Source organism: Limulus polyphemus, unplaced genomic scaffold, assembly GCF_000517525.1.
Source record: "Limulus polyphemus unplaced genomic scaffold, Limulus_polyphemus-2.1.2 Scaffold1159, whole genome shotgun sequence".
Taxonomy (NCBI): Eukaryota; Metazoa; Arthropoda; class Merostomata; order Xiphosura; family Limulidae; genus Limulus; species Limulus polyphemus.
In genome coordinates this window covers 239,346-256,782 of record NW_013666769.1, presented here as the reverse complement: position 1 = coordinate 256,782, position 17,437 = coordinate 239,346, and the positions used below count along the sequence as shown (strand labels likewise).

General features: G+C 35.7%; 1 protein-coding gene across 1 annotated transcript in view; it reads right to left on the bottom strand.

The window, feature by feature from the left end:
• LOC106462411 (vacuolar protein sorting-associated protein 13A-like) overlaps positions 1-17,437 on the bottom strand; it is a gene marked incomplete at its 3' end in the record, with an annotated part of 125,434 nt that overhangs the window by 71,583 nt on the left and 36,414 nt on the right. Inside the window, exons 12-15 of the mRNA XM_013922337.1 lie at positions 12,841-12,985; positions 9,971-10,415; positions 5,842-5,954; positions 5,546-5,686 (exon numbers count right to left, since the gene is read on the bottom strand). Coding sequence (XP_013777791.1) covers positions 5,546-5,686; positions 5,842-5,954; positions 9,971-10,415; positions 12,841-12,985 — 844 coding nt within the window. The remainder of the gene's footprint in view (positions 1-5,545; positions 5,687-5,841; positions 5,955-9,970; positions 10,416-12,840; positions 12,986-17,437) is intronic.

Genomic DNA, 17,437 nt, shown 5'->3' with positions numbered 1-17,437 from the left:
GCAAACACGTGGGTGGATGTTTAGATCCCAAAGAAAGTAACTGTAAATACAGAACCTTCCCTTGGAGGTCCCCTCACCATGTACAGGAATCCACATCGAGGGGCTTCCCTCTTGAAATACCTCTTCAACAATTGGCATGGTAAATCTTGGTCTTCCCATACACTTTCACTTTAGATTCCAGTTTGCTGACCACTTTCTGCACTTGAAAAGGTCCTTTCCACTGTAGGGTGAGTATACTGTTGTATGTGGGTAGAAAATTAAGACCTTCTGTCCAACTTTGAAATGTCTATCCTTAGCCTTTGTGTCATAGTAGTGTTTCTGACTGCCTTGAGCTGAATACAAACTTTCTCAAGCCAGTTTACAGGTCATCTCCAGTCAATTTCTGAAGTCTAACATGTACTGGTATGTGTTCCTCACTTCTGGCTCTTCTTCTCCTGTCCACAGCCCTTTCAATATCTGCATCGGACCTCGAACTGTTCTTTCACACAGTAATTCGAAGAGTAAAAAACCTGTACTTGCTTGTGGAACTTCTTGATAAGCAAATAATACTGCCTGCAGGTTCCTGTCTCAGTCATGTGGTCTCTCCTGGCACTTCTTCTTCTTCAGCATGCTCTTTAATACTCCACTGACTCTCTCACAATGTCCATTACATTAGGGTTGTACAGGGTGGTAAAGAGTTGCCTAGTGATGATGAATCTGCACACCTCTTGCAACAGTTCTTAGGTATGCTGGGTCCCTCTGTCACTCAAGACTTTTTTGGGAAGCCTACTCTACAAATCACTTCCAGGAGGACTTCTGCTACTCCTCTATCTCTATCTACAGTAATGCTATGGGTTCTGGATAACATGTTGCATAGTCCACTACAGTTAGTACATACCAGTTGCCTTTGTCAGATACAAATGATAGTGGTCAAATGTAGTCCACAGCTACTCTGATGAATAGTTCTTCTAAGTGAGGCATCTCACTTAGGCTACCTTCCCTCTAGGTATTGTCCTTTGGCAGATGTCACACGACCTGTAGATTCTGTTCACATCTCCGATGACCCATGGCCAATTGAAGTTGCTGGTAGTTCTGTTAACCATTTTCTCTGCTCCTAGGTTTCCTCCCACAATCGACTCATGATCTAGCTTCATTACTTGAGTCCGGTATTCTGTTGGTATTATGATCTATTTAACTTCCCCAGTATAACCGCTTTGATAGATCTGGTACAGCACTCCTTTCCAGCTCCCTATTTTTTAAGACTTTTTCCCCCTTTGTCTTGTGCTTCACTTTTTCTTGAGCACTGTCCCAAAGTCTCTGCAGTGACAGGTCTTTCTTCTGAAGGCAGTTCCTGTAGACCTATAGTTGGGATGTCACCTCTCGAGACTTGCAGGAGCTTAATGTCTTGCTTGCTCATATTTTTTTTTAGCTCTTGTGCAGATGCCTCATCAGTCTCCTTTCTGTCTGTTTCCTCCAAACTTCTACTGCCTAATATACTTCCAATTACCAAGTCATAGATTAGTGCCTTCATACACATGGATTCAAGGTCTCCCAGGTAGTAGGGAGTATCCACCTTTATTTTTGCTATGGGAAACTTTCTCACTGTTCCATTAATCAGCACACACAAATATAACTTGCCCATCATCTGATCATCAGATACTATATTGGTTCTCACTGATGTACTACTGCACCCAGTGGCTCATAGGACTTTCACTTTTTTGTCCCCAACAAATCCTTCACCTACTGGCATGTTGTGATTTGTTGGCACCTCTTGATGTTTGTCAGATGCTCCAATCATCATTAGTACTGTTGACCCATTCAATAACTTAAGCTAACCATCAGTCATGCATTGTTTAATCATGGAAATAGTACTTACTTCTTGTGATGAATCTGATGGGTTGTCCCTGTTCTGTTTCTTCTAGCAGCAGCATCCATGTTGACAGTCACACTTTTGTTGTTTCTTGCCAGCACCATCTTTGTAGGTAGCTCAAGCTGCTTTATGTTGAACTTTATGTTGTTGCTTATTGGTGGCAGATTTGCATTAATTTGCAACATGTTCCATTTTATAACAAACTAGTAGTCTGTCATTATAAAAAAAAGATTGTTTAGTTTAGATATTATTGATTAATTTATTTTTGTGAGTGAATATTTTATTACTGTTTGTTTTTGTTATAATAAGAGTTAAAAGCAGATCATTGTAGGAAGTTTTGTTAATTGATGTTGAGACTATCGAACATCATCTGCAATACACTGATGTCGAGAATATAGAAGGCAGGCAGACAACTAAGTGATACAGATATAAATAATGTGGGATGAACAAAGACAATAGTACACAGATAATAACAAAAAAAAAAAAGAGTTAAGTTACAGGGCAAGGAAAAGTTTGGCATAAAGTTAACTACCATAGAAGTGATAAGCCTTACGTTTAATATGTTAGAGTTAGACTAACAAGAAATAAGAAGAATTATTCCGTCAAAGCATGGTTCTAAAGTAATTGAATCCGCTCAAGTGCAATTTGACAAAATGAACAGAGGATATTTAGAAGAATGAAGACTAAACAATTAAGGTAACTCGTGCCACAAATGTTAGTGAATCACACACAGAATACTAATGCGATAGTAATAGAGGAGATATTTCGGATTGTCAGCTGAAATTCTAAAGTAATTGAAGAGGCCTAAGTGGACTTTTCACAAGAAGAAGAAGAGAACTACATATATAGTGTTTATGATATTGCCTATAATCTCTATAGTGTGAAAAATTACTTGTACATAAGTTTAACTTGTTCCAAATGTATATATTATTTTGAAAACAAGTGAAGTGAGTGCTGTTTATTTATCACTGAATTTACTGCTAACAAGTCACAGACACCTACTGTAGAAGAATCCTAAGCCCAACAACAACAAGTATATATTTATACTATTAAAAATATAAATAAAAGCCTTTTATCTTCACAACTAGTGAAAAAGAAAATTATATATTTTAAATTCTGACACAGTCCTTACCCAGCATTGACCAGGTATTATCTGAACAGGGGGCCAATTAAACAGAAAGGATAAAACAAAATCTCATGTTTTTGATGTGTCTTGAGAATGGCATTCTGCATGGCAGATGCCATCACCGTTTCTCTGAAATTGCCACTCTTGCTCATTCTTGGCTTGATGATGAGCAGTATGTCTTTTTTGTTGGCTGTCAAGCATGTTTCTCGTTTTAGTGGAGCCTCACTCTGTCACTTTTGTTGCATACATTTTGCTGCTTGTGATTGGCAATCAGAATTATTTTATTCTTTTTTCCAACATTTTACTCCGAAGTACATAATCAGTGTCAGAAATATTTATCATACCTAACCCCTCTTCCCTTTGAAAATAAAGTGAATAAAAACCAATTTATATTTGCAGAATTTTGCAGGTTCATCTTGTCTATTCTATATAAATGTGTTTTTGTTTTTCAGTAGATATTACAGCAACTGATGGATATTTATTTTGACACCACAATGGCAGCACACCTCTCTATAAAATACACATACATTTTCTGACATCATTTGGACATAAATCAGACCAAAAACATTGTTGGAAAAATTTAGATTAGAAAATGTTCATTGACACTAAAAATCTTATATCACAAAGATTAAACCTGAGTATGCTGATTCCATATCTTTGAAGGCCTACTGTGATAGGGGTTGAAAGGTGAGAAACATACACAAACTTAGCTTTATATATATTAGATATTGCATCTCTTCTCCCTTTTGTCTGTTGATGTCCTGTTATCTTTGGTGGTATCCTGTGTCTGAGCAGCCACTCCTGGTTTCAACATTAACTGGTTATACTTGGATTTGCAAGTTATACTCCCTCCATGGACTTCCATATACTGTTCTGCCAGCTTGATCATTATGTCCACGTCTTTTGGTGCTCTCTTTTGGAAACAGTAATAAGTTGCCTGAGAATGTGATCATGAACTCTTCACATATTAGTAGATCTACAAGTCCCACAAAACTATTTTCACACTTAGCCATGTTAGTTTGTCTTCTGAAGTATCACCATAGACATGCCACAAGTTGATATACAGTTTCTCCAGTGTCAGGTTTGAATACTCCGAATTTCCAATGAAAATCTTCTTCTGTAAGTTCATAATGTTTCAATGAGGCCACTTTTAACTTGTCATAGTCCACAGCATCTTCTGATGTCATGCCTGCATACACTTGTAGGCCTTTTCCTGTGAGAAGTGGGCTGAGACAGACTGTTCAGTTGCCTTTGTCCCAGATCTGACTTTGGGCAAATCTTTCATTTCTCTCCAGAAAAGCATTCATGTCATCTTTCTGTTCCTCAAATTTGGGCAGCTTAGGTCGGCTAGCACTAACCCCTTTGTCATTCTTGGATCCTTCCTCTTTCTGTTGGGTGAGCTTGGCATTTTCAATCAGTGCTCTTATTCTCTTCTATTCCCAGTCTCTCCTCCTTCTCCTTTTTTTTCTTCTTTTGCAATTTGTATTCTTATTCTCTCTATTTCCAATCTCTCCTTTTCTTCTGTTTCACCCTTCAGTCCTTTTCTTTTAGTCTTTCTTCCTCTCTTCTCTGTGTATGCTCTTCTCTTTCTAATTCTTGTTGTTATTTAACAAACTCTAGTAGATTGCTATCTTTTAGCCCAAGTCACTCTCCTCTCTTTATCCATTTATCAAAATTAGCCGGCATTCTTATATAGCGTGATTATAATCTCTACATTATTTTTGCCACCACAACAGTTGTTTATATATAAGCCTACTTAACTGTAATTCAGGTCTTTTTTTACTGCCGTTTACCACCATATAATCCTGGCTGGTTCACCAAAAGTCAGGTTTTATATGGCCACAATTTTTTACAGTAGGTGTCTGTGACTTGTTGGCAATAAATTTCAACAATAAATAGGCAGCACAGAATCCATTTGTTTCAAATTGATATACATTCAAAACAAGTCAAATGTATGTACTGAAACCATTGGATGTTTTTGAGGGAATTTCACAATTGCTTCGGTCTTTTCTGTTTAAGAAAGAAACTAAAGAAATTTAAGTTTCTGAGTGTGGTGCATATACATGAAGAAATGGCATAAGTAAAGGACAGCTGTATTACAAAATTGGGTAAAGAACTAGGCAAAGCACAGTTAGCTGGCTAGTTAGTATTGAGTAAACATTGTTAAAAGCACATTATGAAAGTCTTGAGCAATAGAACCAAAAACAGTTTAATAAATAAACATATATGGTCACACCAACAGTTTTTGCACTGCTAACTATGATGAAGCTGAAATGGTGAAACATTAGCAGAAATAAAAAGTTTTTTTATTATTATCTGGAGAGCAAAGGTAATATATATTTCTACCTTTATTGCAAAAATGTCTAAATCCCTCTAGTATGCACTACAAATCCTGAGAAAAACAACAATGTTCTTTGTATTTGCTGATAATACCTAACTAGTTCAGTTGGTAAACTAATGTTTGCTTCGGCAATTATTTTACATTTAAAAATTAACTTTTCACTTATTTGATAATGATATTAACAGTGATATAAATATATTGCATGACTATTTCTAACTATTTATCTAACCTTATGATTTTTTATTGCATATTCCAGTCCTGCTTCACCTATCTGGGCTAAGCCATGTAGCTTTTCAGAAGCCATTTTAATAATATCATCTGTAGAAACTGATGGAACGTGGAAGAAGGAGAAGACTTCAGAAAGTGCATGCTGCAATAATAAAGTTCAGATTTTAGAAAAACAGTATTAGCCTTTGAGACTTTACTCGCCTTTCTCTAACAAATGTTAAGATAAAAGTAAGACAAAATTAGTTAATTCAAAATGGACTATACTATACGATGTAATTAAAAACAGACAAAACATACCTCATGATAAACAACTTCAACAGGTTCTACATTAACTACAAAGCCATAATCTGCTTTCACATGTAGTGGGTTGACCTCAAAGTCCACTGCAAAAACTGGATTTGGAGTTGAACCTACAAGATGCATATTACAAATAGTGAAGTGTAGTTTAGAAATGTAATTTATGATCCAAGTTATAAATGCTTTACAGTACCTTCAAGATCAAACTTTCTTGAAAAATTAACATTTTTAGAATTAAAATACATTTCAACTGATTCTTACCTCTACATGTACAAATAAATGTATTTACAGCTCTACTGCTAATCTAAGCTTAATTCTCATCACTTCACTTTCTTGTTCATCAGATCACATTCTAAGTGCCTCACTCCTTAATTCTATAGTTCTATATTTGAACATACTCTTAACAAATTTAAACCATGTCCACTTACTAGACTAACAGTCCATCTGAAACTAAAGCCATGTGTAGAGAAGGATGGAGGGCAAATACATATATTGGAAGTTATTTTAATGTGAATTCTAGAAATGTTAGTTTTGAACACATAAATGTACCTCTATTGGCTCACAGAACTAGAAAATGCACATAAAAAAACAAGATAGAATCCAAAAATAAAAATAGCCAGTATTCTTCTCATATGGGAAGAAGTAATCAACTGCATGCCCAAAGCTTAGTCCAATCCATCAAGAGGAAACTACCCAGAGGCATAAATATATGGTACATCAACAAACAAATTCTTTAAGACAGGCTCTCTTGGACAATATCAGGCCTGAGCATTGTTACACACTCAGCAGGTATCATGGTTAAAATGAACAGTGTAATGAATGTATCAATACAAAATAAAAATGGAGACCTCATTCTACTTAGCAGACATAGAAAAAATGAATTTCTATTTGAAGCAACCATAGATCTAAGGATACCCTGCATCAGTGTTGAAGCATAACTGATTAATTCTTACAAAGATATCATCACTTCCTCTCTCACGCACACAAAAATGGTAAGAAGAAGAAAAGCTGAACAACTGAAGTTATTGAGAACAGCTTTCTATGCAAGTGTAAAAACATGAATAATTCCAGAGAACTAACCCACCTAGGAGGCAGTCAGAACTTAAAAGTCACTTTGTAAATGTTGCAGGAAAAAGATCATTCCAGTGAAAAAAAAAAACTCCATGGAATAAATCATTGTTTTCTAGAGTCCAAAATACAGGGCCAGATCTTGAATGTGTGCACTACACATGGGTGGCCAATAAGACAGGGTACTTATTTGAGGTTCAGCTGCTCCCTCTGACCCCAGGCCATTAGTCTCTCTCTCTTGAACAGTTTGGGGTGGGGAAATAGCTTTAAATTTTTAGTGTAAATGATCACTGTTGTGGAGATAAGTTTTTGTGTGTGAAAAGTATTACAGATTCAGTGATCTTTTAGACTGCTTCTGCAACATCATTAACATACTTGTCGAGGTCGTCTTTCTTGGAAATAGTGTTAATTTGGTTAGGTAAAAGTGTTTCAAGAACTACATAAAGTTTTCCATTATGTTTTCGTGTAGTTGTATACTGGTGGGAGGTTAATGCATGTATCCTCTTTACTGATTTGTATAGTTATGGAGATAGAAAAGTGGTCGCTATCTGTGTCGAGGTGAACCATGAAGTTCCAGAAAAAAAGGAAAGAAAGGGGGTAGGGATTATAGCAAAGTTGAATGTGTCAAAATTATCTGTGGCTGCATGATAATGTGTCGGAGTGTTATTGTTAATGATGTCTATGTTATTGTGTCCGAGTAATGTGTGAAGGCCAAAGCCTCTGCCAATGGTCCTGTAATTGCGAACCTGAATATGCACACAGGCAGCCAAGAGGCATGATCTAGCCCTGCAAAAATAATTTTGAGTCAGATAATGATGTAAGTCAAAAAATGTGTGAGAAGGTAAAAAAAAATTAGTAAAACTTATGATACCCTTATTTCATAGTCTAAGTTTTGAAAGTACAGAAAGAAGAATCTGGAGAAGCATGCAGAAAGTTTTTTGAAAACAAAATCCAAAAGAAATCAAGCACATAGGCCAAGATATGCACCTGATGTAAACAGGAAAAGGAAGTAAATCATAAAGGACAAAAGAACAAAAAAGAAGGCCGTTAGGGGGTGAACAAAAGAAGGAAAGATGAGAATACTCAAATCAAAACAAGGATCCCTAACAAGAAAAATGGATAGATAGATTAGCAAAATGACATATATGGAAGATGTTAGTCAAAATTCACAAAATTAAATTGGATCAAATTTGGATAGGAAATGGAAAGTAAATATGAAAGCAGCTATATAGACACTTACCATGGAGATGGAAAACCTGTGTTCATAATGCCTGGCACATAGAAAGACCAAAGATGTATGAAAACTCGACAGTCTAGAAACACAGAATCATTGTATGAATAGCATCTTCATAGTTGATTTATGAAACTGTGGTGGAAACATCAAATTGATTGCAAATAACCCAACCCAAAAGTAAAGAAACAAGTTTCAAATAAGTTCTGTGGACTGCCCACAGATTCAGAAAATTCATATGAGAATTAGGCCAAATATCAAACATTCTGTACCACTCCCAACTATAAAATATGCACTAGTGAAAACAAATGGAGATTCACTCTAGGGGGCCAAATTAAATTCTAAATGCTGTATTGGGAAAACTTAGTCACCACTTTGTTTCATGTAAAAAAAATATCTAAGCTGACAGGCTATTCTGAATATTGATCCATTTAAAAATAAACACTTTCAAGAGAAGCCAACATTTCACACACCTCCAAAGAAAATGCAGAACTTCTTAAGTTGTCAGAGGAGAAGGAAAAAGAGTTTACCCTTTTTGATATTCCAAACAAACCAAATGATTGGGAGGAATGTTCATAAAACTGTAAAACTTTCAATATATAAGAAAGTTAGTTGTAATAAGATGAAATTTTAAAGGATTTCCAAATTAACATAAAAATAAATCTAGAAAAAAAACTCATCTAGAAAAGAAATTCTTAAAGGGCGTACTATAGAAAGAGAAAAAAAAGCACCTTAAATGGAGAAGAGGAAATATCTGGAAAAAAAAAGCCAGACAGTCAACTGAAGGATCTTGAAAAAATCAAAATTTTCAAGAAAACTGAATATCCTCCCCCAGACTTTTAGAATCATCAACAGAACAGACTTTCAAGGAAGTTAGACGAAAAACCCATATAGTCAACCTTACAAGAGGCATAATGAGCTTCTTGAGATCTCTGAAAGGTAAATAATCTGAAAATTGAAAAAACAAAAGAATCACAATGAAAGAATAAAATGATCTGGAAAAAAATCACACAAAAAGACATCTTCAAGTCAACAGCTAAAGCATCATAACATGTAAAAACGTGTGATACCAGAAGATTCAACTTGTAACTCCAAAGTGAAGAATCATACAAAAACTAAACTCTTCAAGAAAGGGACAATCCTCAACTCAATAACAGAACACTTGCAAGCAAGATAAATCCTCCCTGCCCACCATGTCCTAAAATCATCAAAAACAAGTGAATAAAACAACCAAGACAACAAATAAATGAAACTACAGAAGGAAATAATAGGGTACTTGTTGTTGTTTTTTAATTTGGTTGGTGTAGAAAGAACATAGATGTCTGGGGACTTCATAGTCTTTTGAAATTTACAGTAATGGGAATGAGAAAAAAAAGTGCATCTCTAGCACACCACAAGCATGAACATAAGATTCAGAAGTTTCTCTAACATAATAGTCACCATAAGATAGAATATTCAGCTAAAAGAACATCTACCTAGAATGCCAATCCTCAGATGGGAAAAAAACAAAAGAGAAGAAAGAGAAGGCAAACAATAAAATGTAAAAAAAGTCTGATCAACAAGAAACTGAATGTCCACTAAGAGAATCAACTGTAAAGTAGCAGGTGTAGTTAGCTAAAAAATAGGAATGCTAGGGAAAAAAGGCAAAAGCAATAGCAGAAAAAGTTATTTCTATAAATAGAAATAAGATAATGTTTCAAACATTCATTATTCACTGAAAAAAATATGATTAACCATTTACATATTGTCTTGTTAAACAGATTTAAGCTTCTTGATGTCTAACATGGGTCACTTATATTACTCAAGTATGGAACTTTATAGCATTCTTACTAAGTGAAATATTATCAGCTGTCATGATGGGAACCAAGTCATTTTCTATTGATGCCCCTTCCACAAGAAAACTTTCTGTTCGAGCTGAAATTTTTAATGCTTTAGCCACTGGTCTAGTCTCAACACTTATCAAACACTGAGTTAAAGTTGCAACAAGAATTTCCTTCTCAAAGTTTATCAAGGACAATGTACAATTGGCTAATGTAAAGTTCAGCTTATGGGCTATGTACTGCACTGAGGCCTCTGGTATCCCTTTGTCTTCTTTATAACCTATAGCTTCATACAACCTCTCCTTTTCTTCTGTTGTTAATTTAGACCACAGTGTTTTCTCTTTCTCAATTGGTACTTCTACCTGCTCTCTTTCACCACTATCAGTTGACAACCATGACCACCAATATGTATCTTTTGTTTTCCTCTTAATACATGAAGGGTTTTCTTTGGCAAACTGGAATATATTTTAAGTACAATTTGAGTGAAATTTGACCAATAATTATTCAAAATATTCCCTTCTACTATAATATATATATATAAATATGACAAAATAATTAATTAACTCTACCACTCAGGTTGCATCAATTTGATGAACATGTAGTATAGTCTATTTTACTGCACTGTAAAAAAAACAACAAAAAACTATTGGATGAAATAGTTTGAAACTTCAGAAAAACTTGTTAAAGATTATATAGCTTCTGTAACTAAAATATTTTAATATGATAATTGCATGGTTTCACATTATTTCAAAGTTCAAAAAGATTTCATTGTGATACATTTTTAAGAAACAATTAAAAATGGTTATCTTTTTTTAATTACAGATTTTTTTATGTCTTCCTTTGTCTTCATATGTCTTGTAAAGCAATGTTTCTCTCATGCCTTTTTTTCATATCTTGTCTATCTATCATGCAAAGTAATTTTCATTTTAAGATTAAAAATACTTTTATGCATCAGAAACTTTTGAAATTTCACATGCGAAATCTTTATAATGTCCGGATAGTTATCAAACATTTCTTAAGAAAAACTTTATATTTTATCTGTTATTTTCGGTAATTAATCTCTGTAAGGGAAGATTTGACCAATCTTGCAACCACCATAAAAAATTAGGAAATAAATATAAATTAGGTCTCTTTCATTCTAGAATGAACACAAATTACAACACGAAAATACAAATGTTTAGACTAAATAGCTTAGATCTCATAACATCATATATTTATAAATATATATAGTTTTTTTTACTACATTGACCTTTCAGCCATGCCTGGCTAATGATATAAAAGTTACAACGACGTGGTTCATGTGCACTATTGTTGCCATATCAAATACAATATAGGTGACTTTTGACTATACAAAGTGACAATGCTTGGCTGTGTTTTAGTGGACTAGTATTTTATAAAATACAGCCACATTTTCAATCGTTATACATTATATATGCATAGCCATTATTACTAGTTACAAATAAGATCTTAAACTTATTTTTCTTACAACACAGAACAGTAAATAAAGAAGTAAAGCAAACAATTATCTCTTCTAGTTATGACCTTTGTACTCGTTTGCTAAGCCTTATAAAATTTTGCATTTGGGGGATGTGAAACAAAATAATTTTTTTTAGGTTTTATATATACAGCTGAAGTGACCAAAAAATCATAAATTACTATATCAATACCACAGATCAAGCTTAGTAACTAAGTTGTATTTGGGTCTAAAAAATATGAAATTTCAAGCAGACTAAAGGCTCAACTTACCTGTTTGAAATTTTGTATTGAAAGAACGAGATGATGTTGTAATACTTAAAAATGGCTGAGAAAGCCACTAGTGGGATGTTCTGAACTTTTGATTGGTTATTCACATGTCATAGACAGAAGTAAGTGTATATAATGGTGCATTTCCAAAAATGGAAAGAAGTGGGCAGGGCCACTGTGTTTGATTCAGTACATGAGGGATATCTCAGCAAATAGAAAAGATGGGAGGTTCTTATTTTATATCCTAGCTTTTTAATATTGGTAATTTGAGTTCCTAATTCATACGAAACTACAGACTTGGTATATATAGAATTTGAACCAGTGCTGCATTCAACATACCACATATCACACAAAAATTGATGTTTAGGTGTCTTTTTTAATATTTACTTTTAAATTATGAAATTAAGTAATGTATAATACTAAAATTTGAATTATAATCTACAGTTTAATACCAAACTTATTGACATAAATTCATAAAATAGTAGTTTAATAAAATGATGTCAACAAATGCGATAACATGGCCTTTGACCTGTGACCCTTGTGGAGAGGGTTAACCGGATTCCTGTAGACTCCAGCTGTGTTAATTTTAGAAAACCTGTAAAAAGCTTTTATGTAATTAATAGCCAAACCAAACAAAATCACTGACACTTAATGATTCTTATTGATACTAAATAGTAGTTTAATGCCAACTGACTACTTTCTATTAAATTTTGAAAACATTGGCAGTGGTAAGACCCCCATACCATCTAGATCTACTCCTATTTATGCAACATTAAATAAAAGTTATTTTCTGAAGAAAATGTGTGGGGAGTCTCCCCGGAACACTCCCTTTGATCTGCACCTGCTTACATAATATCAAATACAGTTATTAATTTGTAGAATGCATGAGGGAACAACCTCCTAGACTCAAGCCTGCTTATTCAACATTAAAGAATACAGGTAATTGATGACATTGATTAAATTGCACAGCTCATTCTCCTAAAATACTTATGGCACCAAGATGACCAAATGTCGCTACTTTTTAAGTACTTTCTGTGACTTCTTCACATCTTCACAAAATCAATATTTGAAATCAAAATAAAGATTAAAAGATATATATAAATTTAGGATTCAGATATTACAAACTGTGAAGCATACCTCAATTTTAGCATGCTCTCGAGCCATCAAAATGTTAAACACATCAAAGTGGTCTTCCAATTTTTTTAAATGAAGTCCTAGTTCTGTGTCTTCAGGATAACAGAGTCTTTTTCTGTACTGTTCTTTGTATTCTTTGTACTTCTTTCTAGAAGATGAAACTAGATACTTAATGGAAAAAAATTTTTAAAAAGAAAATTTCTAGAATGACTTACAGTTTCTTAATAAATGGCATAATAAAAAATACAAGACATTTGAACATATTTTTAATGAAGCCAATCTAGTTAAAGATAAGCTATATTAGAATATCATACACAAGGATAGAGATATTTAATAAATGTCTAGGACATGAATGAAGAGGGTAACCATGAAAAACTTCCCCAAATTTTAGTCTTGATAGCTTAGAATGGAATTAAGATGAAGAGCTTTACCACATAAAAAAAAGGCTGAATGGCATGAAAATTGTCACAAGTTAAACTACAAGTTAAGAATGATAACAGATTTATCACAGCTCCAAAACAAAACTATGGTGGAAGGGGGGGGGTATAATAATTAATGTTATGAAACTTAAAAAGTATATTAGAATACCAATGAGTCCTATATTAAGGTAACTAAGATACATAAACAGTGGCACATGTACTTATTAATCTTATCTACAAAATCTTAAAACATCACTTTTAAATACATGAAAAAAATCTATTCTCAAACAAAGTTAACATTTGTCTAATCTTCTCCACACACAGTTTAGCTATCATTCTCGTGTATCTGCCTGAGAGATTTGCATGTCACTAGCTTTGACACAACTCCCACCTGATTTACATGAATTAATGTGAATTGCACTGGTGTACAATGATGTCATCATTCACCAAAAACTCTCCACCTCTATGCACAATAACTCCCCCCCCCCTACATACTTCTCTCATGGTAACTTCATTCCTTAACAAGACAAAATAAAATGTGCACCAGAAGTGAGGAAAATGGATGGGAATGTGAGTGCAAATGAGTATCTATCGAATATACATTTTCAACTTACAAAAATATAAACTTCCACAAGGATAACTTATTCAGCTTCACACACAGTTTTGCTAGAATCCTACACTGATTTGATGGAGGGCCCACTGTAAATTTTACCTAGATGATCTCCCTTCTGAAGGCTCAGCATGGCCAGGTGGTTAAGAACCTCGACTCGCAATCTGAGGGTTGCAGATTCGAATCCCCATTCCACCAAACATGTTCGCCCTTTCAGCCATAGGGGCATTACAATGTAATGGTCAATCCCACTATTCATTGCTAAGATAGTAGCCCAGAAGTTGGTGGTGGGTGGTGATGGCTAGCTACCTTCCCTCTAGTCTTACACTGTTAAATTAGGGATGACTAGTGCAGATAGCCCTCGTGTATCTTTGCACAATATTCAAAACAAACAAATCCCCTTCAGCAATCACTTAAAGGGAAGCTCATAGAGTGTGACACCCAATAGCAGGCGCTGCATAGGGGCACACCAGAGGGAGAGTACATTTTGTCTCAACCAAATTGTACTCTTTGACCGAAATGTAAGGGTGGAAGAGACAAATGAGGTCCATGTGTTGCAGAGATGGGAAGAATAAAAACATGACCATCTGAGCACATGCAAACAAACACTTTGCCAGCCAGACCATACACTGTGTTCTCACCTCAACTCTACAGAACAGACTCCAGCTGCAGAAGGCCTTGGATATATTATTTATGCAGTATGATTTCATATAATGTATGCTCAACTCAACTCTATAGAACAGATTCCAGCTGCAGGATGAGAAGGGCACTTTAGATATGCTGTTGTGTTTTGTATAGTTTGTGCTCACCTCAACTCTCCTGAACAGACTCTGGCTGCAGGAGGTGAGGACAATAGTTTTGGATCATGTTCACTGTACATTGTGTGTTCACCTAGACTAAAATGAACAGGCTCAAGCTGCAGGAAATGGGCACAAGTGGTATGAGTTATGGTTTAAAGGGGTGACCTGTACTACACTGACAGTGTTACCACCAATCCACTTCTCATTGTATTGTGCTAAGCCCAACAGTGAGGATTCTCCATGGACCACCACACCAGCAGCTATGAAATGGTAAGTGGTAAGGGTCTCATGCTTCACTCAACAGAGGAGAGAATGTGTTTGGGGTACCAGAGAAATGCTCAAATTGCCACCAGACCTCCAGCCTGAAAGAGTTTGACTTGAAACAGTGTAATGGGTAACTGCCAAACCCAATTTTTAAAAGCCAGCAAGCAAGAGCCAAAGAAATGGACAGAATACTTTGCTGGTGCTTGCTTTTTGCATGACAGTCCATAAAATGTGTATGATCTGGATCAGACAATTGAATAAATATGTATACCCCAAGAATACTTCAAATGGTCTTGTGGAACACTCCATCTAGCAGTGGAAATTTGTAGAGGTAAGGCAAATGGTATGGGTGCTATCTGTTATCCTGGTTCAATGTGGGTTTTGGGTAAGTATACCGTGGGAGACAACACCAACCATCTGGTGAGATTCTATGAATTAAAAAGGGGTTCTGAAAGAGAAATAAACTGTATTCTTCTCAAGGATGGTGGGGGTGACTGAAGAATGGTGACCAGTGAAAACCAAAAATCATCAGGAGATAAAACAGCAAGAAGGTGTAGAGAAGGAGATGAACATGTAGAGTTATCCACATGCCCATCTAGAAGATCTTATCCTAGGGCAGGCAAAAAATAGAAGTAAGAGAATGTGAAAGATAAAAACTCTAATGTGAAGAAATGCATCCACATCCCAAGATGAACATACTAATTGCAGGAATCAACAGATTCATTCAGTAAGGATAGAAGGAGAGGGGTCCTTGGAAAAAGAGGGATCCCAAGGTAGAGAGAAAAGAAGGCGGGGACTTCAAAAGGGAGAGGAGATAGGAGAGAAATACAGTTACCCACCCAAACAGTTGAAGTCTTAGGAAGGAAAAATCAGTCTGGAAAGAAAAATGTATAAATGCAGAGAAAGAGGGTGTCAGAAGCATCCATACTATAAATATCTGAATGATGGTAACTGTAGGTGAGAATGAGGAAGAAACAAGTAAAGAGATAAAGATGATATAAAAATCAAGTCAATGGCTCAAACAGAGCACGTGTAAGATCATAAAAAAACACTAAGGTCTTTATCACACATGGGAGTTGGGCAAAGAGGAAGGAGGAGAACAAAAGAGTAGAACAGAGTGGAGAGAACTGGAGAAGAAAAACCTTGTGGTACTGGGAAAGGCAAAATGTGTGGACGAGTCCTCCCAAAAACTAGTAAAAGCAGAGACAAACAAACCACGAACAAACTGTCATATATAAAAAAAAGGAAAAGATGGTTTGCAGTATAACATCCAGGAGGAAAGTTGGTTGGTAGTTTGTTTGGTGCTTTATGGTGCAAAGCAGCGAGGCTATCTGCGCCAAACAACCAGTAAAAACAATGAAAGTAAATTAAAGTAAAATGTAAAAATACAGCGAGTTAAAACCAATACATGTTGATAAAAGATTTATATAAAATTAAAAAGACCTATAGCGTGCAAAAAATTAAAAATACAATCTAATCGGACAGTGACACCATTACCAATGAAACTGTCCGGCGTCAGGGGTAAACTTTTAGAAAAAATGTGTCTAAAATGGTGCCACCGCTCACAGTTGTAACGACGGCACGACAGCAAAATGTGGGTTATTGTGACTTGAGTGTCACAATGGCTACACATCGGTGGGTCAATACCTGATAAAAGGAAACGATGGGTTAAAAAATTATGACCAATGCGTAGCCTTGCCAGGACTACTTCCTCCATCTGATCCTTATGGAAGCAAGACAGCCAAAAAACCAACAGAAGGTTTGATCTGGAAAAGCTTGTTATGGCGTTGCTCACTCCAAGTCTACTGCCAACTGGCGTGAAGCCGCGCCTTGAAGACAGAACAGTAGTCCATGTATGGGACAGACACGGCCGTGATGGCACCAGAGCAGACGGACTTAGCTGCGGTGTTAGCGAGCTCGTTCCCGTGAATACCGACGTGGCCAGGATCCAGAAAAACTGGATGGAAATAGAAGATTGAGAAAAGTGGGCCAATCAGTGTTGAATATCGACGAGAACAGGGTGAGAACTAACGTTAAGCAATTCCAGGGCCAGTAGAGAGCTAAGAGAATCAGTGTAAATAGTACAATTACTGTACTGCATAGCTTCTACATGATCCAGGGCAAGAGAAATAGCATACAATTCGGCAGTGAACACAGAAACTGTAGAGGGGATCCTGTGAACAACTACCAAGCCACAGCAAACCATGGCAGAACCTACAGAGTCACCTGATTTCGAACCATCCGTGTAAATGGGAAGAGAGGAATGGTTCAAAAGATGTTCAGCAAAAAGAAGACGGTACTTCCAATCGGGAGTATCCACCTTCCCCAGATGACTCAAGGAAAGGTCACAGGATGGAATGGTAATAAGCCACGGTGGAATGGGCTGATTATTGGGGACAGCAATGTCATCCAATGCCAGACCCAATTCAGCCAGTAGTGCCCGGATACGAAGGTCAAATGGAGGAATAGCAGAATAGCATGCAAACGGTTTTAGAAAAAGAGAATTT